The sequence below is a fragment of the Canis lupus genome, chromosome 13 (assembly GCF_011100685.1).
Source record: "Canis lupus familiaris isolate Mischka breed German Shepherd chromosome 13, alternate assembly UU_Cfam_GSD_1.0, whole genome shotgun sequence".
NCBI lineage: Eukaryota > Metazoa > Chordata > Mammalia > Carnivora > Canidae > Canis > Canis lupus.
The window spans coordinates 56,166,223-56,192,627 of NC_049234.1; the positions used below are offsets into that span (position 1 = coordinate 56,166,223).

At 33.4% G+C, this 26,405-nt stretch overlaps 1 protein-coding gene across 2 annotated transcripts in view; it reads right to left on the reverse strand.

The window, feature by feature from the left end:
- The window catches only part of TECRL (trans-2,3-enoyl-CoA reductase like), a 115,750-nt gene that overhangs the window by 85,129 nt on the left and 4,216 nt on the right, over window positions 1–26,405 (reverse strand). For both annotated transcript variants that reach the window (XM_038556192.1, XM_038556191.1), the window contains exon 2: window positions 7,568–7,619. In XM_038556192.1, the coding sequence (XP_038412120.1) occupies window positions 7,568–7,619 (52 nt within the window). The remainder of the gene's footprint in view (window positions 1–7,567; window positions 7,620–26,405) is intronic.

Here is a 26,405-nt window from a genome sequence, read left to right on the forward strand (position 1 = left end):
TTGAGTAGTGTGAAATAATGCTACTCAGCTTAAATATATAAGAGTTGTTGTTGAACATGGAGGGTTTTGTTTTTTTTTTCTTTTTAGTTCCTTGAACTCTTAGAACTCATTCACATAGTTTTAGTCAGAGTGTCACCTGGACTCATATGAGTCTTAATTTTTTGGCTCAGCTCTAATAGCAAGATTTCCTTCTTTTGCACAACCTTTGTGAGAAAATGGGAGTAAATAGAGCATGACCTATAGGGATGTGAGCAGGATGGTCACTGACACTCTCTAAGAGAGGCTTTAGGATACAAATAGGAGCGGTCATCACAAGTGTGAATAAAGATGTGTGTGGAGGTCTGGAAAGATCAGGGGAGTATTGCAGCTGAGGCATTTCAGAAAATCTTGGTCCATTAAATGAGAAGAAAAAGAGATGAAAGTATATGTGTGTGCATATATATATAAAGTTTTATTAGAATCTTTTTCATGAAACCATTGTTCTTTCCCTCTTAACAGCTAATATTTTAATTGTGATTTCCTTTCCATTCTATTTCTTCACCAGTCTGAGTGTCATGGTATCACCAGCACAATCTAAAAGATGATTCATAACAGAGCAGAACTAAAAAATTATAAACCCTGGAAAAGGATAAGAAAACTATTTTACAGGGCAAGAAAAATCACAGTAAATAAAGCTTTAAAATGGAACTACGAAAAATGCAAAGCTGACACAAAGTCAGGAAAATAGGGAGACCAGAAATCAAGATCAATCACAATACCTAAGAGAACAAAGAATAGAGATAAAAGACATAAAGAGAACTCTCCCCCAGTAAATCCAGTCCTCTGATGACTTTGTTTCTTTCTTTACAGGATTAACAATTCTTATTATAACTGCAGGGCCTGAAAATAAACAGTGTCAGAAGTGTCCTAATAAAAAATTTATTCTGTCTCAGAAAATAAAGGAGTAAATTTATAAAAATCTAACAAGTATAGTTATATATATAAGATTATTATTATTTGAGTATATTTATGAAAATCAATAAAGAATTCAATATTATTGGGTTTTAAATATGCTAAATATAAATTTTAAGGTAATCAACACATAACTTTGTTTTGTTTCATTTTAACATTGTAAAATTATTAGTGTTACCAATAATTCTTTGCTTGCCTTTATTATGTGATAGATACATTCAACATAATCTCCAATTTAATTGACTTACTGGTAATTAACTGTAACTTGATACAGCAAAAAATGTTTTTGTGCTTTGAAAAGCTTGAAGATCAGTAAGTTTTTGAAATAATGTATAATGAATTTGAATTGCCTTGATATTATACTTCTTTTTTATTGAAGTATAATTGACACATAATATATTATTTTCAGGTGTCCAACATAGTGATTCAGTACCTATATATATTATGAAATGATCACCACTATATGTAAATTTACCATGTGTCACCATACAACATTTTTATATCATTGACTGTATTTCCTATGCTATACACCATATCCCCATGTGTTTATTTCATAAACGGAGGCCTACGCTTAATCTCTTTCCCCTATTTTCTTCATCTCCCTACTGCCCCCCCACCCTCTGGCAATCAAACGGTCCTTAAAAGAAAGCTGGGGTAGCAATCCTCATATCAGATAAATTATAGTTTATCCCAAAGACTGTGTAAGAGATGAAGAGGGAGACTGTATCACACTTAAAAGATCTATCCAACAAGAAGACCTAACAATCATCAATATTTATGCCCCTACTGTGGGAGCTGCCAAGTATATCAATTAATAACCAAAGTAAAGACATACTTAGATAATAATACACTAATACAGGGAGACTTCAACATGGCACTTTCTGTGAATGACAGATTTCTAAGCACAACATCTCCAGAGAAACAAGGGCCTTAAATGATACACTGGACCAGATGGATTTCAAAGATGTATACAGAACTTTCCATCCTAATGCACCTGAATATACATTCTACTCAAGGCCACATAGAACTTTCTCCAGAATAGACCACATACTGGGTTACAATCAGGTTTCAACTGATACCAAAAGATCAGGATTGTCCCCTGCATATTTTCAGACCACAATGCTTTGAAAGTAGAACTCAATCAGAGGAAGAAATTTGGAAGAAACTCAAACATGTGGAGGTTAAAGAGCATCCTGCTGAAATATGAAAGGGTCAACCAGGAAATTAGAGAAGAATTTAAAAAAAACATGGAAACTAATGAAGATGAAGATACAAGTGTTCAAAATCTTTGGGATACAGCATAAGCAGTCCTGAGAGGAAATACATCACAATACAAGCATCCCTCAAAAATTGGAAAAAAAAAACCTCATATACACAAGCTAACCTTGCATCTAAAGGAACTGGAGAAAGGACAGCAAATACAACCTACACCAGCAGAAGAGAATTAATGAAGATTCGAGCAGAACTAATGAAATAGAGACCAGAAGAACTGTAGAACATATTAAACAAACAAACAAACAAACAAACAAACAAACAGGATTTGGATATTTGAAAGAATAAGATAGATAAACCATTAGCCAGCCTTAGTAAAAACAAAGAGAAAAGACTCAAATCAATAAAATCACGAATGAAAAAGGAGAGATCACAACCAATACCAAGGAAATACAAACAATTTTAAAAACATAATATGAGCAGCTATATGCCAATAAATTAAGCAACTAGAAGAAATGGACACATTTCTGGAAAACCACAAACTACCAAAATTGGAACAGAAAGAAGTCGAAAACTTGAACAGGCCAATAACCAAGGAGGAAATTGAAGCAGTCATCCAAAACCTCCCAAGACACAAAAGTCCAGGGCCAGATGGCTTCTCAGGGGAATTCTATCAAACGTTTAAAGGAAAAACAATACCTATTCTACTAAAGCTGTTCCGAAAGATAGAAAGGGATGGAATACTTCCAAACTTGTTCTATGAGGCCAGCATCACCTTAATTCCAAAACTAGACAAAGACCCCACCAAAAAGGAGAATTATAGACCAATATCTCTGATGAACACAGATGCAAGAATTCTCAAGAAGATACTAGCCAAAGGATCCAACAGTACATTAAGTAGATTATTCATCATAACCAAGTAGGATTTATCCCCAGGATGCAAGGCTGTTTCAACACTTGTAAAGCAATCAATGTGATAGATCATATCAACAAGAGAAAAAAACAGAACCTTATGATCCTCTCAATAGATGCAAAGAACACATTTGACAAAATGCAGCATCCATTCCTGATCACAACTCTTCAGAGTGTAGGGATAGAGGGAACATTCCTCAGCATCTTAAAAGCCATCTACAAAAAGCCCACAACAAGTATCATTCTCAATGGGGAAACACTGGGAGCCTATCCCCTAAGATCAGGAACACGACAGGGAGGTTCTCTCTCACCACTGCTTTCAATAGAGTACTAGAATCCCTAGCCTCAGCAATCAGGCAACAAGAAGAAATAAAAGGCATCCAAATTGGCAAAGAAGAAGTCAAACTCTCCATCTTTGCAGATGACATGATACTGTATGTAGAAAACCCAAAAGACTCCACCCCAAGATTGCTAGAACTCATACAGCAATTTAGCAGTGTGGCAGGATACAAAATTAATGCTCAGAAATCAGCTGTCCTACACAGCTGTGATCATCAAGACAATATGGTACTGGCACAAAAACAGACACATAGATCAATGGAACAAAATAGAGAACCCAGAAATGGCACCTCAACTCTATGGTCAACTAATATTCAGCGAAAGCAGGAAAGACTATCCCCTGGCAAAAGGACAGTCTCTTCAGTAAATGGTGCTGGAAAAATTGGACAGCCATGTGCAGAAGAATGAAACTAGACCATTCTCTTACACCATAGACAAAGATAAACTCAAAATGGATGAAAGACCTAAATGTGAGACAAGAATCCATCAAAATCCTAGAGAAGAACACAGGCAATACCCTTTATGAAGTTGGCCACAACAACTTCTTGCAAGATACATCCACGAAGGCAAGGGAAACAAAAGCAAAAATGAATTACTGGGACTTAATCAAGATAAAAGCTTCCGCACAGCAAAAGAAACAGTCAACAAAACTCAAAGACAACCTACAGAATGGGAGAAGATATTTGCAAATGACATATCAGATAAAGGGCTAGTTTCCAAGATCTATAAAGAACTTATTAAACTCAACACCAAAGAAACAAACAATCCAATCATGAAATGGGCAAAAGACATGAACAGAAATTTCACAGAGGAAGACACAGACATGGCCAACAAGCACATGAGAAAATCTTCCCCATCACTTGCCATCAGCGAAATACAAATCAAAACCACAATGAGATACCACCTCACACCAGTGAGAATGGTGAAAATTAACAAGGCAGGAAACAACACATGTTGGAGAGGATGTGGAGAAAGGGGAACCCTCTTGCACTGTTGGTGGGAATGTGAACTGGTGCAGCCACTCTGGAAAACTGTGTGGAGGTTCCTCAAAGAGTTAAAAATAGAGCTGCCCTAGACCCAGCAATTGCACTGCTGGGGATTTACCCCAAAAATACAGATGCAGTGAAATGGCAGGATACCTGCACCCCGATGTTTCTAGCAGCAATGGCCACAATAGCCAAACTGTGGAAGGAGCCTCGGTATCCATCGAAAGATGAATGGATAAAGAAGCTGTGGTCTATGTATACAATGGAATATTCCTCAGCCATTAGAAATGACAAATATGCACCTTTTGCTTCAACGTGGAAGGAACTGGAGGGTATTATGCTGAGTGAAATAAATCAATCAGAGAAGCACAAACATTATATGATCTCATTCCTTTGGGAATATAAAATTAGTGAAAGGGAATAAAGCAGAAAAGAGAGAGAAATTAGTGGGAAATATCAGTGAAGGTGACAGAACATGAGAAACACCTAACTCTGGGAAATGAACAAGGGATAGGGGAAGGGGAGTTGGGTGGTGGGATGGGGTGACTGGGTGACGGGAACTGAGGGGGGCACTTGACGGGATGAGCACTGGGCGTTATGCTAGATGTTGGCAAATTGAACTCCAATAAAATTTTTTAAAAATGCTCTGATGAACATAGGGGTGCATTTATCTTTCTGAATTAGTGTTTTTATTTCATTTGATTAATTACCCACAAGAGGAATTGTTGGATCATATAGTAGTTCTATTTTTATATTTTACAGATCTTCCATGCTGTTTTCCACAGTGGCTGAACCAATTTACGTTCCTACCAACAGTGCACAAGTATTCTCTTTTCCCCACATCCTCATCAGCACTTTTTATTTCTTGTCTTTTTGAGAATAACCATTCTGAAACATGTGAGGTGATTTCTTATTGTATTGATTTTCATTTCCTTCATAATTAGTGATGTTGAGCATTTTTTTGTGTTAGGCACATAAAAAGTGGTATGATAATTCCAGAAATACCTGAATATTATTTTGTAAGTAATGGGAATATTAGCACTAATTTTTAAAAAGTGCAAAGGTCATAACTTACATAAAGTTGTTAAAGATTAGAACTGTGCTCAGGAAAACGAATACAATGATAGTCATCAAGAAATTATTAGGTCTAAAAAAAAAGAAATCCTTAAGTCTTGATATAGCTTTTAAAACTAATCATATTATTGTAAAACATTTTTAAAGGATTTTATTTATTTGTTTGTTTGTCTATAGAGCATAAGGGGCAGAAGGAGAGGGAGAGAGAGAAACTCAAGTAAGATCCACACTAAGCACGGAGCCCAAATTGGGGCTGAATTCTACAACCCTGAGATCATGACCTGAGCAGAAACCAACAGTCCAATGTTCAACCAACTGAGCCACCCAGGTGTCCCAGTTGTATTTTTAATTATCCAGTTCAGAAACTGGGCATTTCTAATATTTTCTGTAAGCTTCTTAATTTCACTTATTACAAGAATAGGCTCTAGACTACATAAATACAGAACTTCTGGCTCAAAAAATTTTAAGATTTCTTGTTATGTATGTCTCTATATATTACAAACCATCATAAAAGCAGTCATACACTTACACATTTTAGATAATTACACATTTTTTCTATACATGCATTGGCCTTTGATTCTTTTCTTCATCTCCAGACAATAATAAAAATCATATATTTATTATGTTGTCATTATTAAAGACAATCATTTTCTTTCAACTTTCTACTCTCTAGTTAAAATAGTATTTTCATATGTCTTCTCACTTATTACTACAATCTACACTTTCTGAAACCACCTCATTACATAAGTTTAAACCAAGCCTTTCCAAAGATGACAACTCAATTATTAGTTTGAGATCCATATTTTATGCAAAGATAGGAATAACTCAAAACAAATGCATTAGTATGCAAATAAACTGGAAATACTTATGTAAATAATCAGGATAACATGGTTATCACATAGGTAATGTGATGAGGCACAAATTTTGAGCCTGAAAAAATTTTCCGTAACTTAGAAAGACTGGCATAAATACACAGGGAATTTTATTTTCATGCCAGAAGTTAGAGAACAAATTTCATGACAGATCTCTATGCCTGTTTTGTTCTCTTTTCCTTCCATAATCCCTTTCTGATTCATTTCTGCATATCCAAACCTACATGTCTTTGTGGGAAATATTAGAACTTACCTTTTGAAGAATGTTTAACAGGTTAAGCATATTTTAAATAATTCTACCCCGTATTGTATATACCATTAAAAACTCTACCTATTTTAAGGTATTTTTAAACAGTTTGATGCATGAAATTGTGAGAAGATTTTTCAGAAAAAATATTGTTCAACTAAATACAAGAGATTGAAATCACTCACTAGCAAAAACCATACATTATAACAACACCAACAATGAACTCTAAAGTAAACTAGGGATCCTGAAAAATAATGATTCGTCAATATAGGTTCATGGACTGTAACAAGTGTACTATGATGTGAAATGTTGGTGAAAGATTCTGTGCATGTGTGAGGGCAGAATGTAAAAACTCTGTGTACTTTCTGCTTAGTTTTCCTATGAATGTAAAACTGCTTTAAAATTAAAGTCTACAAAAAAAATGTTTCCTAGTAATTATAAACATTTTCATCATGTTTAAGTTATGAATAAATTTTATTGGAAAGTTGTAAAAATAAAAATCTAATTTAAACAGACCTCATATAAATATTTGTAAGTTAGTAATAATGAGACCTCTTAATGAGATAAATGTAGCTATTAATAAAATTAAATAGTACAGTTTTAATTTACTATGTAAAGAATTCCTATGTGAAAGAAATTTGACTAGTATAAATACATGGAGTAAAACTTTTGCTTAGTATTTTGCTTACATAGGAATACTTTGTACCAATTAATTCCTCATAAATAAAACGTTTCCTGTTATAATAAAAATGTCCAAAAATGAAGGAGAAAATAATTTTGTGAAAACACTAAGATTATTTTGGATGAGAGAGTTAGATATGAAAATATTCACAGTCAAGAGGGGTATACCATATTATTTCTGAGTTTCTTGTAAAAATACCGTTTCCATACACTCTTTCCCTCATTATATTGAACTTATTCTTACAGAAAAAATCGAATCATAACATAAATTCTAAATTATACATAAAACTTACATGCTTTATGGAATTTTTGTTTAACATCATGAATAGTAGATGTTTGCACCACCTAAGAAAGAAAAGAAAACATATAGAGAGAATTATTTTAAAAAGTATTTGTTTGCTATATATCTAAAAAGAAAATATAGTTTTAAAAAGTATAAAATTATTATGATTTAGCCACTGTGTTCTGTTTGACTATTTAATCATTACTGCTTTGACAACCTTGAAGTATTGCATCAATATCTTTTCTTTAAAATTTTATTTTTGTTTGTAGCAGTAATGGTGTTATATGAGTTTATCTAAATGTTCATCTCTAAAATATATTTTTGAATGTTATTTTCCCATTATATTCAATGATGAGACTATCAATTAAAATATGACCAAATATACAAGATAGACAGAAGGTAAAAGAGTTTATAGTAGAGGAGCTTCAGTATATGAAACTGATTTACATGGGCAAAAGAGGTTAATGTTTACTTCAAAATATCATCAGAAAAAAAATAGCCTATCCAACTTCTCCTTAATTATGTTATTAAAAATGTCATCCAAAATGCTATAGGTCAATCAAAATTCAAGTTAGATGTATTAAATAAATAATTGGATATTTTATTATTACTATTTATTCATGTTAGATACATGGCTTTCATCAGAATTGCAAAACGTATGAGGATAAGAGTTTTATTTAAATACTTCAAACCATCACATTTTTTTTAACCTTCTGCCTTTGATCATATCAAACTTGCAAACTGAAATTTTTCCCCACTGTGTTGCCTTTCATTGGCTTATGAAAAAACCGACAATACTTCAAAGTCTATAGAAAAGGACATATTCATTCCCATACAAATATATTTATTTTCTCTAAACACATATAGAATATTATGTTCATGATTTATTGTGTTGATACACTAAAATCTTATAGCTATTTTGGGAGAGTGAAGTGAAAAATAAAAGTGTGCCATGGACAGCACCTAATAATACCCCAAGCAGTTCATATTAACATTATTATATTAAATATTTAATTATATATTAAAAGTATAACAATGAATGCATTTATTTTACCATATTTTACTCTGATTAGTAGATCTATAATAGGATATGCTACAGTATTCATAATTTTTTTTCTGATTTCTTCTATGGATATAGTTTACTAAGTAAGAAAGTTCTAAGACTTAAGCACTGAATGATGATGTCAATTCCCATGTGAGTAGTGCAGTAAATAACAAAAGGAGCTTAAAGAATTGGTATGAAAATTTCAAATATTTATAACATTGCTCTTGTTTGGAAGATGTTAGAAAACATTTGTAAAACAGTTTTTAGAGAAGGCAATATATATTTAAATACTTGAACGTATATTTCATTTTAGTATTGATAATTTAACTTTTATATTTTTTTATTTATTTATTTATTTATTTTTTGCAAGGAATCTATTGTTTATTGGTGTTCAATTTACTAACATACAGAATAACCCCCAGTGCCCGTCACCCATTCACTCCCACCCCCCGCCCTCCTCCCCTTCCACCACCCCTAGTTCGTTTCCCAGAGTTAGCAGTCTTTACGTTCTGTCTCCCTTTCTGATATTTCCCACCCATTTCTTCTCCCTTCCCTTATATTCCCTTTCACTATTATTTATATTCCCCAAATGAATGAGAACATATAATGTTTGTCCTTCTCCGACTGACTTACTTCACTCAGCATAATACCCTCCAGTTCCATCCACGTTGAAGCAAATGGTGGGTATTTGTCATTTCTAATAGCTGAGGAATATTCCATTGTATACATAAACCACATCTTCTTTATCCACTCATCTTTCGTTGGACACCGAGGCTCCTTCCACAGTTTGGCTATCGTGGCCATTGCTGCTATAAACATCGGGGTGCAGGTGTCCCGGCGTTTCATTGCATCTGTATCTTTGGGGTAAATCCCCAACAGTGCAATTGCTGGGTCGTAGGGCAGGTATATTTTTAACTGTTTGAGGAATCTACACACAGTTTTCCAGAGTGGCTGCACCAGTTCACATTCCCACCAACAGTGTATGAGGGTTCCCTTTTCTCCGCATCCTCTCCAACATTTGTTGTTTCCTGCCTTGTTAATTTTCCCCATTCTCACTGGTGTGAGGTGGTATCTCATTGCGGTTTTGATTTGTATTTCCCTGATGGCAAGTGATGCAGAGCATTTTCTCATGTGCGTGTTGGCCATGTCTATGTCTTCCTCTGTGAGATTTCTGTTCATGTCTTTTGCCCATTTCATGATTGGATTGTTTGTTTCTTTGGTGTTGAGTTTAATAAGTTCTTTATAGATCTTGGAAACTAGCCCTTTATCTGATACGTCATTTGCAAATATCTTCTCCCATTCTGTAGGTTGTCTTTGAGTTTTGTTGACTGTATCCTTTGCTGTGCAAAAGCTTCTTATCTTGATGAAGTCCCAATAGTTCATTTTTGCTTTTGTTTCTTTTGCCTTCGTGGATGTATCTTGCAAGAAGTTACTATGGCCGAGTTCAAAAAGGGTGTTGCCTGTGTTCTTCTCTAGGATTTTGATGGAATCTTGTCTCACATTTAGATCTTTCATCCATTTTGAGTTTATCTTTGTGTATGGTGAAAGAGAGTGGTCTAGGATCCAACAGTACATTAAGAAAATTATTCACCATGACCAAGTAGGATTTATCCCTGGGACACAAGGCTGGTTCAACACCCGTAAAACAATCAATGTGATTCATCATATCAGCAAGAGAAAAACCAAGAACCATATGATCCTCTCATTGGATGCAGAGAAAGCATTTGACAAAATACAGCATCCATTCCTGATCAAAACTCTTCAGAGTGTAGGGATAGAGGGAACATTCCTCAGCATCTTAAAAGCCTTCTATGAAAAGCTCACAGCAAATATCATTCTCAATGGGGAAGCACTGGGAGCCTTTCCCCTAAGATCAGGAACAAGACAGGGATGTCCACTCTCACCACTGCTGTTCAACATAGTACTGGAAGTCCTAGCCTCAGCAATCAGACAACAAAAGGACATTAAAGGCATTCAAATTGGCAAAGAAGAAGTCAAACTCTCCATCTTCGCCGATGACATGATACTCTACATAGAAAACCCAAAAGTCTCCACCCCAAGATTGCTAGAACTCATACAGCAATTCGGTAGCGTGGCAGGATACAAAATCAATGCCCAGAAGTCAGTGGCATTTCTATACACTAACAATGAGACTGAAGAAAGAGAAATTAAGGAGTCAATCCCATTTACAATTGCACCCAAAAGCATAAGATACCTAGGAATAAACCTAACCAAGGAGGTAAAGGATCTATACCCTCAAAACTATAGAACACTTCTGAAAGAAATTGAGGAAGACACAAAGAGATGGAAAAATATTCCATGCTCATGGATTGGCAGAATTAATATTGTGAAAATGTCAATGTTACCCAGGGCAATATACACGTTTAATGCAATCCCTATCAAAATACCATGGACTTTCTTCAAAGAGTTAGAAGAAATTATTTTAAGATTTATGTGGAATCAGAAAAGACCCCGAATAGCCAGGGGAATTTTAAAAAAGAAAACCATAGCTGGGGGCATCACAATGCCAGATTTCAGGTTGTACTACAAAGCTGTGGTCATCAAGACAGTGTGGTACTGGCACAAAAACAGACACATAGATCAGTGGAACAGAATAGAGAATCCAGAAGTGGACCCTGAACTTTATGGTCAACTAATATTCGATAAAGGAGGAAAGACTATCCATTGGAAGAAAGACAGTCTCTTCAATAAATGGTGCTGGGAAAATTGGACATCCACATGCAGAAGAATGAAACTAACTTTTATATTTGAATTGCATTTTTTTAAAGCATGGTGCTTTGTTTTAACATTGTTTATTGTTTTATCTTAATGTTACTGTGTCACAAAACAATTTTATATGTTGCTTCCTCTGATAAGGACGCCTAAAATCCACATACAATTTTCTAGAGTATCAACTATTTACCACTCATTCAAGGGCCATCTAATTTGGGAAAACATAATTTTCATAATCAATAACTCCTCAGAGTTTGCTGTTGCTTAGCTATCACTTGATGAATGCATTATCTTGTGTTTACATAGTGGCTGTACCAACTGTCTATAAAGTCCTTGAGGACAACGACCTGGCGTCATTGTAGTCTGCACTTCAACATCTAGTGTACCAAATAGCATGTCATAATGTTTAAAGTCACTTCTGCTGAAATAAAAAATAGATCTGTGACTGCAAAGTCATGTGAAAACAAGTTTTAAAATCTGGCATGAAAAGTCTTTCCCAAGTAGATTTCTGTGGAAAAGGTATGTGCTTTACTAGGATATTTTTAATGAAAATCTTCTAATTTGATATATGCATTTTTTCTCTGAATTTACAAACTTTCAGAACTAAAATTATATTATCCTGAAAGAAACCTACATTGGAAATGGGTTGTCATTGCCAAGCTCTTAACAAAGTTTTTAATTTACCTTTTAAAAATTAAATTTGACTTTCACACATTAGGAAAGTGCTGATTTTGAATAAATCTTTGAGAACTGCCCTATCTGGAGCAATTTTTGTTAAATACAGAAGAAAAAAAAAATAATTAACTCTTAAATGATTCAGATGGCATTGCTCAATTAGTCACAAGACTATGCTTGATCAACTCCTCCAGTTCCTCAGTTGTACTTAGAGCACAAAGAGAGGAAAAGATGATAATTAAAAGAGTATGTAAGACTTTCTGATTACTAAAATAGATGTCTCTGTAGCTTCATCAGGAAGTTTATTCATAATAATGTCTACTTTTTAGCCAGTTTTAATACCTCTTAAAAAGGACAAACTATCATCACAATAATGTATTCACTTTTATAAATCACAATTAATTGTGCAGATGGGAGACATAAGTATTCTAACATCTGAAATCTTGAAATTCTCTTCATTAATGTTTCTTTCTCATTAGAGGAAATTAATCTTAAAATGTTAAATAGAAAAGGTAAATGGTGTTTGTTAGTTGAATCAAAAATGTACTCCTAATTTCAACTGATCATCATTCAGTTTGGGGTCATTATTACTGTATCCAACGATTTAAATCAATAGACTTAGAAAAAGCTTTTCACATTCAAGTGAAATCTAGGATTTGCTTGAATTTGTCCCCTATGAAGATACTGCAAAATTCCACAAAAGAACTCTTTGTACTATTGCTACTTTTTAGAACTAAATTTTTAGCTACTTTCTCAGAAACTCCTTGAAATGAACAGATGTCTACAGAATACTGCTTATCCTGCTTAAAGAAATGAAAATTAAGGGATAAGGAAAAACAACAAACTCTTTGAAATTCATTTGACAGTAATTGCAATGCACAAACCAAAAAATTGTCAGTAAACTTTGGTTAGAAAAGAAATGTGTCCAACAGTAAAGACACAGAAAAAACAGAATAAAAGATGAATTGAATAGAAATGAATAGATAGGCGCAAAAATACACACACATATACAAAACATCTAGTGCAGTTTTGTTAACTGGCATGAGCTTTTTGTTCCTGGTTTTTGAGACCCAAGGAAGAGTAGTAGCCTGGACAATCATATTTTAAGATTGATTAATTCAGGAAAATAAAAAATATATATATTCCTTTAAGAATTTCCATTAGGAGGTTTTACATTACCAAATAGAATATGGACTTGCATATACTGCATATATTTTACTCAGAATGGATAAAAAGTTCTTTGAGTAATGAAATATTATTTTACTAATAAGAAATCTTCAGACCATCACTAAAATATTTTTATTATATAATTTTCAGCTTTACTGAGGTATAATTGACAAATTAAATGGTAAGATACTTAAAATGTGCCATGTGAGTATTTGATATAAATAGATTTACAAGGTTAAAGCATTTCTCCCCATTGAGTTAGTTAACCCATCTATCATCTCACTTTTTCGTTCGTTTGTTTATGGTGAGGACATTGAAGTTCTACTCTCCTAGCGAATTCCAATCATACAATAGTGTTATTAGCTAAAGTCATCAGGTTATACAGTAGATTCTCTGATTTTATTCATCTTTTAACTGAAATTTTGTATCATTTTACCAACCTCTCCTTATTTCCCCCACCCACTAGCCCCTGACAACCACTTTTCTACTCTCTGTTTCTAGGAGTTAATTTTTTTTTAATTCCATATATAAGTGATATCATGTAGTATTTGTCTTTCCCACTCTGAGTTATTTAATTTAGCATAATGTCCCTCCAGCTTTATACGTTACTGTAAATCACAAAATCTTTTCTTCCTGGCTGCTGATTAGTATTTCACGTTATGCAAACATACACCCAACACCTTTATTTAACTGTTGATAGACACTTAGACAGTTTCCATACTTTGGCTTCCGTAAACAATGCTGCAATAAACATGGCAGTGCAGATATCTCTTTGAGATAATGAGTTTACTTCTTTTGGATATATATCTCAAAACTGGATGAATGATCATATATGATAGTTCTTTATTTATTTATTTATTTATTATTTATTTATTTATTTAAATTTTTTGAGAGAGAGAGCACAACAGTAGGTGGGGAGGGACAGACAAAGAGGGAGAGAGAGGATCTTAAGCAGTCTTCACCCACCTAGTCTGAGGTGGGGCTCAGTCTCAGAACCCTGAGATCATGACCTGAGCTAAAATCAAGAGTAAGGCACTTAACTGAGGGAGCCACCCAGACATCCCTATTGTTTTATGATAATTCTATTTTTTTAATAATTTTATTTATTTATTCATGACAGACACAGAGAGAGAGAGAGACTGAGAGAGAGAGAAAGGCAGAGACACAGGCAGAGGGAGAAGCAGGCTCCATGAAGGGAGCCCGACCTGGGACTCGATCCCAGGTCCCCAGGATCATACCCCAGACTGAAGGCGGTGCCAAACCGCTGGGCCATCCGGGCTGCCCTATGATAATTCTATTTTTAATTCCTTGTGGAACCACCATACTCTCTTCACAAAGGCTGTACTGATTTACACTCTGACCAACAGTGTACAAGGTTCTTTTTACTCCACATCCTGCCAACACCTGGTATCTGTTCTCTTTTTAAAAATAGCGATCATAACAGTTCCAAGGTGATATCTCATTGTGGTTTTAATTTGCATTTTCCTGATAATTAGTGACAATGAACTTTTTTCATGTCCATTGACCACATGTATGTTTTCTTTGAAAAAAATACTATTTTAACTCCTTTGCTCATTTTTAAATTGAGTTATTTGTTCTTTTGCTTCAAGTGGTATGAGTTCCTTTTATATTCTTTAAATAAACCTCTTATTAGATATCTGGTTTGCATATATTTTCTCCCATTCTATAAGTTGTTTTTTCATTTGTGGATGATTTCCTTTGCTAAGCAGATTTTTTTTTTTTTTTAAGTTTGATGTAGTCCTGAATTACAGCTTTAAGTGGAAGAAAATAAAAATGACAATTATATATAAAACTTCTCTCTCCCTTTCTCTTTGTTGTAAGTTTTTCTAATGATAGGAGGATCTTTAATAATGAACTGGCAAAATCATGAAATGATTTTTATATTCAAATTATCTCTCTAAAATGATTTAATCATTTTAATTCATGTTTCATTGAGTGTACTTCTCAAAATAGGTTGCACCACAAAAAATGATTCAAAAAAACACATGCTTATTTTTCACACATACTACATGTATATCACAGACTAGCTGATGGATCTACTGTGCATTTTCCTCACTCTAGGATCTACACTGATGAAGCAGAAATCATATGGAACACTGCTTATTTCCAAGGCAGAAGTTAAAAAAGAAAAGGAGGTGAAATTAGATTAGGTTCTGAAAGCTTCCCTCAGGAAATAAATGCATGCTTCTCATCCTCATTTCACAGCACAAAACAAGTTACTTCGAAGAAGTAGGCAAGATTCAATTTTACCAGTTTTCTGTGTGAGAATCCACCAAAAATTGTTAATAAACAGCACTAATGTTTGCCAGAGTTTATCCTTCTGATCATCAAATATTTGGTTTTCTATACCTTACATTTCAAAATACACACACCGTGTCCCCATTTATGTATCTATCCTCTTGATGGATAGATATAGATATATAGATAGGTTATATATTATGTATTTCAAACATTATTTTTGGAAAATACTGGTTCCGTTAGCGTGTGTGGGGAGGGGATAGGATATGAAAAATAATTCAGTTTCCCTCCTTCACATAAGGTGTATGATTTCTATCCTTGACCAAAACATTAGTTTCTTAGGCATATGACAGAAATAAGAATAGTCAGATCATCAAATGTTAAATAAATATAAAATCAACTATTTGCTTTCTCCAGTTTATTTTTTATTATTTCCTTCTTGTTGTTTTTTATTCTAATTCCAGGTAGTCAACTTACAGTGCTATATTAACTATATTAACATACAGTGCTACATTAGCTTCAATATAGTGATTCGGTAATTCCATAAAGATCTACTATTTTTTTACATCAATTATAAAATTGCCTCTATCATAAACATGTCATGCTGGGTATAGTGTCCATAAAATCATGACTGCAAATAATCAAAATTTCTTTTTCACTGAATATGGCAGGCTCTTAGCCACTGTTCCTCATGGTACAAAAGTGACAACTATGAGGCATAACAGCAACATTTTCCCCATTGTTGTACAGCTAGAATTTCTTTAACAATAACTTTTATCAATTTCTTACAAAAGTAGTTTAGCAGGACATAGGCTTCTAGAGTGCACTTTTCTCACAGGCTTAACTGTAGAAAAGGCAACCATGTACTTTATAATTCCAATGAAGACAATTTTAAGTATAAACAAAATGTTACCATTATATGCACCAGGAAACTGGGATAAAAAGCATGATCCAGGTAAGGAGTTCTATCACTTCTCTTCTGGACATTAACTGTCCTAAACAGCTACTATGGACCTTAAAGAAACTGAATGTTATTGAAACCTAGAACGTTGATCACTTTCAAATGCTTGATATATACTATTTGCTCTTCTATCATCCATTATTTTGATATAGATTACCAGGTTTCATCACTGAAGTGTTTGCTATCTAGTATTATGTTGTAATTAAATTACTTATCTCATTTTTGTTTTAAATTAATATATAATGGAGAAATAGCATTGAAAACCATTAAGAATACTGCTAGCACTCATAAGTACATCACTGAATGCTTGATGAGTCTGGCACAATTCCAAGACCTTTCCCTTTATTAAGTAATTTAATTCACACACCATCTTTATGACTTTAGATATAACATTATTATCTTCATTTTACATACAAGGAAACTGCCTCAGAGTGATTAAGTAATTTATCTGGATGACACAGCTAATGAGCAACAAGAATGGACTTTGAATGCGAATAGCCAGGTTCAAAACTTATTCTTCACCATGGTGCACCATATAGTGGAGAGGGTGGAAAAGGTGAAGGTAGAGGATGGAGGAAAATATATTGACTATTTATCATTGTAAGTACTGCTTTATGGCCTATCCAGATAGGCACTTGATCATCATAAGCAACCTTATGAGGTAAATGATAGTGAGACTTGTTAAAAGATGAAGAAATTATGGTCATGAAATATGAATGTCTTCCTGAAGTTACACAACCAGTAAATTGACTAATATGGTTAAACATACACACACACACACTTGAGAAACTGTTCAATGTCGTGTCTTACTATTCATTAATATTTATTCCAAGAATTATATTTTAGATATTTATTATTGTTAATTAAAAAATCAATCATTATCGAATATACAAATTTATCTTTCATTAAGATAAAATACAAAATGCAATAAAGGATTCAAACTAACAACAAATATGATATGGTACATGTATGTGTGGGGTTTGTTTTGTTTCATTCAAGAATATTAACTGAGGGCAGCCTGGGTGGCTCAGCAGTTTAGCACCACCTTCTGCCCAGGGCTTGATCCTGGGGACCCAGGATTGAGTCCCACCTTGGGTTCCCTGCATGGAGCCTGCTTCTCCCTCTGCCTGTGTCTCTGCCTCTCTCTCTCTCTCTCTCTCTCTCAATCTGTGTCTCTCATGAATAAATAAATAAAATATTTAAAATAAAAAAATAATATTGAGCACCAACTATGCTCAAGTAACTTTTCTATATCAAAGTGGAAAAACTCTATCTCTCTCTCTCTCTCATTCTATTTTAAAATAACAATCAGCACTTACATAGTGTCTTATGTGTACCAGGTACTTTTCTAAACAGTTAATCATGTGAACTTGTAACAATCAAGAGTTAGGTACTATTTTCCCCAGTTAACAGAGCAGATACTGATGCACTTAGATTTTGAGATCTGTGTGCTGTCACATAGCCAGTAAGAAGCAAACTGGGTTATATATACTTTCAGTCCTATACCTGAAAGCACTTTCTAACTATGACACAATGGCACACATTGAACTAATATTCAATTATATCTAATATTTAAGAAACGAGACAGAGAATAAAGAAATGCATATGTAATATATCTGAGTATGATAAGTTCTAAGAAGAAAACATAAAGGAGTTAAGAGATCAGAATGATGGGAAGAAGAAATAGGATTCTGAAAGTAAAAGATATATAAGCAAAAGCCTAGATAGAAAGCCAGATATGTATCTGCTTGAAGAAGATTCTTCCAGATAGAGGTAAATCAAGGACAGAGACCCTGACGGATCATCACATCCAGAGTACTTGAAAAATAGCAAACAGGCCCATATGACTGGAGCAGAGTGAGTAACCACAGCATGGTCAAAGACATGACCAAAGAGACAAGGGTGGTATGTAATAAGTAACCTTCTAGAATATGGGAGAGTAATTTGGATTTTCTTCTGAGTTGTATATGTACCTGTTGGAGGGTTATCATCAGAGCAGTGACATGATATAACTCAAGTTTTAAAAGAATCAATCTGACTCCTGTAAGATAAACAGTCTCTCAGTAACAATTAAAATGATAGTGCAATAATAAATGATTTCAACTATAATAACAAATTCCAATTTCTATTGATACTTGGTGATACTGTGGAACATGTATGGGCTATAAATACAGCTGATCTGAAGTATAGTATATTTACTATTTTGCTACATACACAGTGGGTGGTTAGTGAAGACCCACGTAGACCAAGCTTTACATTAGAAGTGATAAGGATTTGAAATAGGATGGTAAAGTTCAGTGAGGAGATATATTGTGTATAGAATAAAAGGATTTGCTGATTGAATGTAGTACAGACAGGGAGAAATTCTAGAGCGTTAAAGCAGATTGATAAACTAAGTTTTCAGCTCATTAAAGAATTAGGCTCCATGGATTCTCCACTGATGGAGATATGTTGATTATCTTGTAATCACTTGCTGAATGTTGGTGTCTTCAACCTCCCAAATGAATAATCATGAGCCAAGAACAGGGGCCTATCTGACAAAAAAAAAAAAAAAAAAAAAAAAAGCACATTCCATCACACATGCATTATGTATTATAGTACTCCAGAGGTTAGTCCCTTCTTTTAGGATGGATGTGGTGTTGGATGACATGAGTATTGAGAAGAGATATAATCTGGCAGAAGGGGATATGGTGTTATTGTGTACAGAAGTAAAGCTAAGCTGAAAATCCAGATTTTTTTCTCTTATATGACAGTAGATCCCCAAGAAGAAATAGCTTGAAAATTAAGTATTTTATTGAAATTGTACTTACATATTTAAATCATGACATATATGGACCATTAATTTAAGTTAGAAGAATTCTATTATTAACAAAGTTAGTCTAAGAAGACATTATGTTCCCCTGAAACTAATACAGTATATGTTAACTAAACTTAATTTAAAAAAAATCTTTTAAAAAAGGAGACATTATAGGTATGGAATGCCAGAAATGCTGATTAAAAGTAAAAGCAAATCAGTACATTTCTGAATCTATTTTTTATAGTTATAGAACATTGAATTTTTTTTTCCTTCCCATTTGAAATGAAGCAGATTTTATTTTAGCAATCAACAGCTCAGGGTTTGTGGTTGTTCTTGCTGTTTATGTTCTTCTTATAACGTTGAGTTAAAAGGATTCCACACAAAATATCTCTTACGGCAAAAGTAGTTTCTCAGGAATTTTAGTGCGAAAGCTCTTTGAAATTTTCCTTTTGAGGAGAAGTAGCATATCTTCTGAATGTCTCAAGGTTCTCTATTAAAGTCCTTATTAAATTAAATTCAGATTATGAATGTATCTTATTAAATGAAGGTAATGAGAAATAGATAATAAATACATATTCAATGGCACACAGACCAGTATTGACAAATGAAGGACTCAGTTATGTAGCCATTCAACAAACGTTTTGCTAAAATAAATTACAATTATATTACATTTTTATTTTTAAGAAATCAAATAACCAATAATTGAAAAGTCAGAAATGCCTAAATATGAAGTAATATTAAACTTTTATTTTGGAGGCAGTGAAAATGTGTAATAAGGAAATTTAAACTGCAATAAAAAAAAAGACAAGTGATAATTAATACACACTTTTCACAAAATGATATTAAAATGATGAGTTTATAAGAAGGCAGAGGTACAGCATTCTTAAGAGTAAGATCAATTCTCAAATAAAATATCCAATTTGTTGAGGTAGTAGGCAGTTCACAATACATCTCTCTAAAAAGAGAACTAACTTCTCATAGGAAAATAAATGAGTGTGACATTCATAGGCTTCATGTGGTGACAGACTGGTGGGCTCGGGTTACTTAGTTGAATCCCAGTAGATCAATAGGGATTGAAAATTATTTGATGACTGTCAGTTTAAAAATCCACTAATAAAATATAACATACTAATGTTACAGAGCCCAAAAAGTTTGCACATTTGAAACTCTTAAGTGGGTAGAGAATTCATCTTGGCCTTGCTTCCTAAATTCTCCAGAGGTATCTCTGCCTTCAGTTAAAGCCTGAAAAGCTGAGGATATAAAGCATTTAGAGGAGATAATTTCTACTTTAGGATATTGCCCTTTACTGTTAAGAGAAATCCTCTGGATGATCCGTCAGTGTGCTGGGACTGTTTATAACTGGAGGAAGTTTCTAAAGCCTCTCTCAATTTCTGCAGTAAAAAGGAAAATCATCCACTTGGACTCAGCATCTTGCTCATGCCTCTATTTTGACTCATGGCACATTATCTTCTGTTGGACTATTTACGTGTGATTATCCATCAAAATACAGAGAATGTCTGAAGAGGACAGAACATATTTTGGGGGGTTTGGTTTGATTTTCATGCTGGTGTTCCCAGGGTCTGTTACAGTGGAAGATGGGTATTCTCCAATGTATGTGAAAAAAAGAAAGAAAAACAAGAAGGAAGGAAATAAGGAAGGAGGGAGGAAGGGAAGAGAAAGGTGATGTTCTAGGGTTCTGCTCTTGTGAGATACTCTTATAGGAACTTGATCAATTGAACACACTTTTAAGGATACTATCACCTTTAAACAATGATTGGCCCCAAACCTTGGAGATCTTATCATGTAGCCATGCAAATACCACAGTTTTCACAGCAAATGGTAAAATGCAACGTAAGCATACATAAATCTAAGATCACTCACATTTATGTATGATTTGGGACCACATGGAACTTAGATTCTATCATTACACAAATTCTAACAAAAATATAAATTTTTTCACTGCTATAGTCTATGTTGTTAAGAAGCACAGACATGTAATGTGAGGATATTAAAAGGTTTAAATGATATCAACATTAGTTTCCACTTTCTGCGATCTTGTACCTTCAGACCTCTTGCCCTGAAGTCTTGAGATAAAAAAAAAAATGGAATGTTTATTTCTTAATATTGCCTTAAATTACTCCTTATTGGTTAAATACTAATGTTATGAGTTATAGTACAGGAAAGAAAGTTGTTACTAGAACATTTCGAGCACTAAAGGTCTATAAAAGGAACAATTAAAAAAAAGTATGTTGCATTTAAGTAATGTTAGGATCACAGCAACATGTTCAGTAATGATTTTGATAGTTCTTTATCAGGCTACCCAAAAGTAGCAGTATAATGTTAATCTGGACAAGCTACACGCCTAAAATATAATTTTTTTAATTTCTTTAAAAACAAGAATCAAAGAAAACATAAAAATACCAAAACAAAACTATGTCCCTGAAATATGTATGTAAGTGCAGGCTTTAATCCTTTTTTGTTTGAACTGTTAGATCATGAAAGAACTAAGAATTCCTCCATCATGAACTTCCTGATAACTTCTACACTCTGCTCATCAGATTTTGTCAAGAGTTTAGCTGGACTAAGCTATTGCTGCTTTGGCATCTGCTTTGTTTGACCAAGCAGCCTGCAGTGACCTCCACCTGACACGAGACCTCTGACAAGAACATGCCCAAGATAGCAGCCCTCAGAGTCACAAGTAAATGTACATTCCGATATGACTTTTTCAACAGCCCTTGGGACCAACAATCTCCCCTGTTTCCCGACAACTTTTCTTTATGTGCCCCTAGGATAAGACTTCCTTGGGGCTTACCAAAACCTCCTCTTTTGGTTTGGATTGACTAACTGAGCCTTAATGCAGGAACCCCTAGTGCTCCAATCACAAACCCTAATAAAGGCATGTGCCCCAGGTCCTGTCTATCTATATCTGTACCCCGTCTTCTCTCACCTCCCACTGGAGCTCTCTGAAGCCTGCTGGATACTTCCTCCAGAACCTGTGAATTATTAATAAACTTCTCTATCTTCATTTCTCTTGTGATCTGTTGTAGAACCTTGGCTCACCATCTGGCACCCTGCGTTTCACTTAACATGTGTTCATTTGACAGATTCATAATAGGTTTATGAAAAGAAGATTGCCTTGATTCATCACAAGTTCAAACAGCAAAATCCCTGTTAAATTAAACCTAACTGAAATAAAATGGTAATGGAATATCATATTCCTTTGACCTATAATACCACATTATATTTTGTTGTACTCAGTTATATACATCTTGTCTAACCCATGTAGATTGTAACCACATTTGATAGAAACTACAGTATATTTATTACATAATTATTTTGTTTTGTTACAGAAACTGTGTTGTCCAATAAAGATTGTTAGAAATATATGGGTATGTGCTTATTACTTTAAGGTTCAAGTGTGTCCTAAAGATGTGCCCAATGATTTATATTTGATTTAAACTGTTTTTATTTTTACTTACTCCCCAAATATGGGTAATACACACAAACAGAAAGAAGAAAAAATTAACTTCAATACTTTTAATACAGTGTGAAAACTTTGTTAAACCTTCCTTCATTTTATGTTTTTAATATATTTAATATATTTAAATTTAATAAATTATATATATATATTTAATATATTTAAATTTAATAAATTAAATTATATTTAAATGATGTGAACATTTTTATATTATTATTACGTTTGTAGATTTGAATTTGTTAGCAACATTCTATTTAATTCAAGGCAATGGGCCATAGACATTTCCTCATGGAAATCTCTACTAGAAGATGGTATTTGTTCAGGTGACTCCGGACATAATTTAATAGAATACACATAATAGTTTATACTTGTTTTGTAAATGTTATTCATGAATAGTTTTCTAGAGTATACTCATTTTCCTCTACTATATGTTGATGTGCAATGCTTTTATATCCATTGGTATCATTCATGGTATATCATGGATAAGTACCCAGTGCATATCACCTGGAGTATGAGTTGGATATAGGATGCCAGAAACTGATAATACAAAGATGGTCTCTGTGACCATACTTTCAAATTCTAAAGCTTCTTAACCTTTTCAGAAAGGAACCATAAGGACTGTCATAAAAAATGACTAAAATCTGACAGTTAGAAAAGTATTAATTATTTTTCCACATCAGTGGAATAATAATATTACTGATATACTGCCACTATCTAAAATACAGCATTCATTTACAGAAAACCAATCATGTGGTGGACAAGGTGCTATATTTTTCACATTTACACTAACATAAAAACTCTACTCCTGAAAGATAGATATTTAGTGCACTTTGATTTGATATTTACCCTACCTGGAAAAGCAAAAATCTGAGTAGTTAAGTAACATGTTAAGATGATAAATCATTAATAATTTGCAAAACTCAAATGCAGACACAAATGCCTGACTTCTATGCATAAACTACTGCATCACATTGCCTCCCATGGCATTATCTATTTGTTAAATATAGCAAGTCCAATTTGCTGAGGGAAATCTAAGTCAGGGCAGATGATACTAAAATATATTAAGACCAAAGTACACTGATTCTTTTGAAATTAGAATTGCATGCTGTATTATGGAATTCCCAAGTATATCCAAAAAAAGGAGTGGGCATTGAGGCTCCTCTAGGCTCATAAAAATGATTATATTAATTACCGCTTTGGGGGAGGAATTGCTCATCTCAATTTTATAATTTTTAATGATATAAACATTTTGAACAAATTTGTTGCTTAATTTATTATTAAAAATACTTCAAAGATATTTTTAATTTCTAGGTTTGAATATGCTATCTTATGTCTGTATATAAAAAATAGAAAAAATGTTTTGGAACTTTTTTTATATCAAATGAAAGGGAGGTAGATATCCTTAAAAAATAGCCCCTTTAATAAAACAGATGAAGATAGGGGAAAGAAAAAATAAAAAAAAAAGAGGGGGGCAAAACATAAATGAGACTCTTAACTGTAGAGAACAAACTGAGGATTGCTGGAGAGGAGATTGATGAGGGATGGGCAAAATGGGTGATGGATATTAAGGAAGGCACTTGTAATGAGCTCTGGGTGTTATATGTAAGTGATGAATCACAAATTCTACTCCTGAAACTAATATTACACTAAGTGTTAACTAAATAAATTTAAATAAAAGCTTGAAATGTTGAAAAAAAGAGAAAAAAAAAAGAAAAGAAGATGGTGATGGAAGATGCAAGAAAAAAGGAAATAGCATCTCTGTTCTGAAACACATTGTTTGTATCAGAAGTTGGATGCCTTGTCCCAATTATGAAATTAAAGAGAACGTGAGAATTTGAACTAATGGAAGCTATTAGTATGTGTCAAGTGGTAGTGTATAGTAGTTAAGAGCAAAGACCAGGACATATATTGATCAGTTCAAAGCTTGATTCTAATATACAATAAGTCCTTCATTTTAAGTCTCTGTGCCACTCTTCTTCCTTTATAAATGAATGAGTAATAATACTCTAATCTTTTTTTTTTACAGAAAATGATAATAAAGTGCAGAGATACTGGATTACATCTAAAGAGAAACTAAAAGCAAGCAGATTCATATTAAAATTCTTTCTATGTGAATTCAAAGCTCATAAGCTTCAATTATATCATGCTCACAATGAGAAATAGGAGGAAGAGGATGGAAGTAGAAGGAAGGAGAAAGTGGACAGGGATGGGAGAAAAAGGTGAATGATAGAGAAGGAGAAGGGGAAGAAGAAAAAAAAAGAGGAGAAGGAGGGGGAAGGAGAGGAATGGAAGAAAAATGAGATACTGTCATTGTATACACATGAAATACTGAAAACTTCCATGAGGATATTTTAAGGCAGATGCCATTCTCATTTTACAAATGAACAAATTGAGGCATATATATGCTTAGTTGCATGCCACCCAAGGTAAAATATTAAAAGTGACAATATTAGAAATTAAGAATTCTCAAAATTTTTAACTCAAGTATTAAAAGCACATTTTTAATTCAGTCTGACTAGCTTATAATTCTCTCTCCTATTTTAAAAACTGATATTTTACCATTAGAAGGATTGGAGAATTACTGAGTGGTTTCTTTTATTTATAAGTAGCCTTTTTTTTTTTTAACACACAGTGTTTGATTAGTTTCAGGTATACAATATAGTGATTCAACAATTCCATGCATCACCCAGTGCTCATCACAAGTGCATTCCTCTAAGTAGTCTTTAAAATGCTTTTTAGAGTTTTGACATAGAGCAAATAAAATAATAGGAGAGAGAGGGCTCTTAAGGTCAAGTTCCTTGGAGAAAAGATTAAAGAAAAAAGAATGGGAAGATATTGGAAACATTTATCAATCCTAGCTTTTCGAGTTCTTGCTGTGCTCTTGAATCATCAATATATCACTAGATAAGCTTCTGACATTTTACAAAATAGAAGTGAGACAAAGATAGTGAGCAACTGAAAATAACTCATTGTTAAAGTTTTAAAAATTGCTTTCCATACATGTTTTATGTTCCAATCAAAACAAGAATGATATTTACATTTTAAATCAGCTCTTCATCTTATCACCCTTGATTAGTCATATTATTTTAATCACATATGGGATATAGCTAAATTAGTTAAATAAATACCCCCCTCTGCATTGTCTGTCTTACGAAAAATTTTCACTTTTTATAATCAGAACATGACTGTCAGTAAATTATACACTAATACAGAGTTAAATCCTACACATCTCGGCTGGGAGCAACCTAGGAAGAATTCCGGCATTTAGTGAAACCATTTGATCAAATGTCTTGTTCTGTGAATATATTTCTATTTATTTCAATAATAATGTGATTTAGAGAATAGTAAAAAGTACTTTCAAATCCTCCTCCTTCATCTCAAAACTATCACTGCTAACCATGAGTGCATTGTTAAATCCCACATTTCTTGAACAGGTATCATTTATTCAGTACATATTGGTGGAACACTTTTTTTGGTGGTGTTGCTGTTGTTAAACATTTTCATTGTGTCAACTACTGTTCTGGACGTTGGAGAGATAGGAATGAAAAAAAAAAACAAAAAACGCTAGAACCCAGATTGAAGCTGGCACACCAGGGATAGGCCAAATTATAAACAAAAGGTAAAAGGGAAAATAAACAGTAAGTTAGATGGTAATTAGTAGTAGTAAAGCAATAGAACAGGAAAGGGTAACAGAGAATATTGGTCGATTTTACAGTCTTAAAAAAGTAGTTAG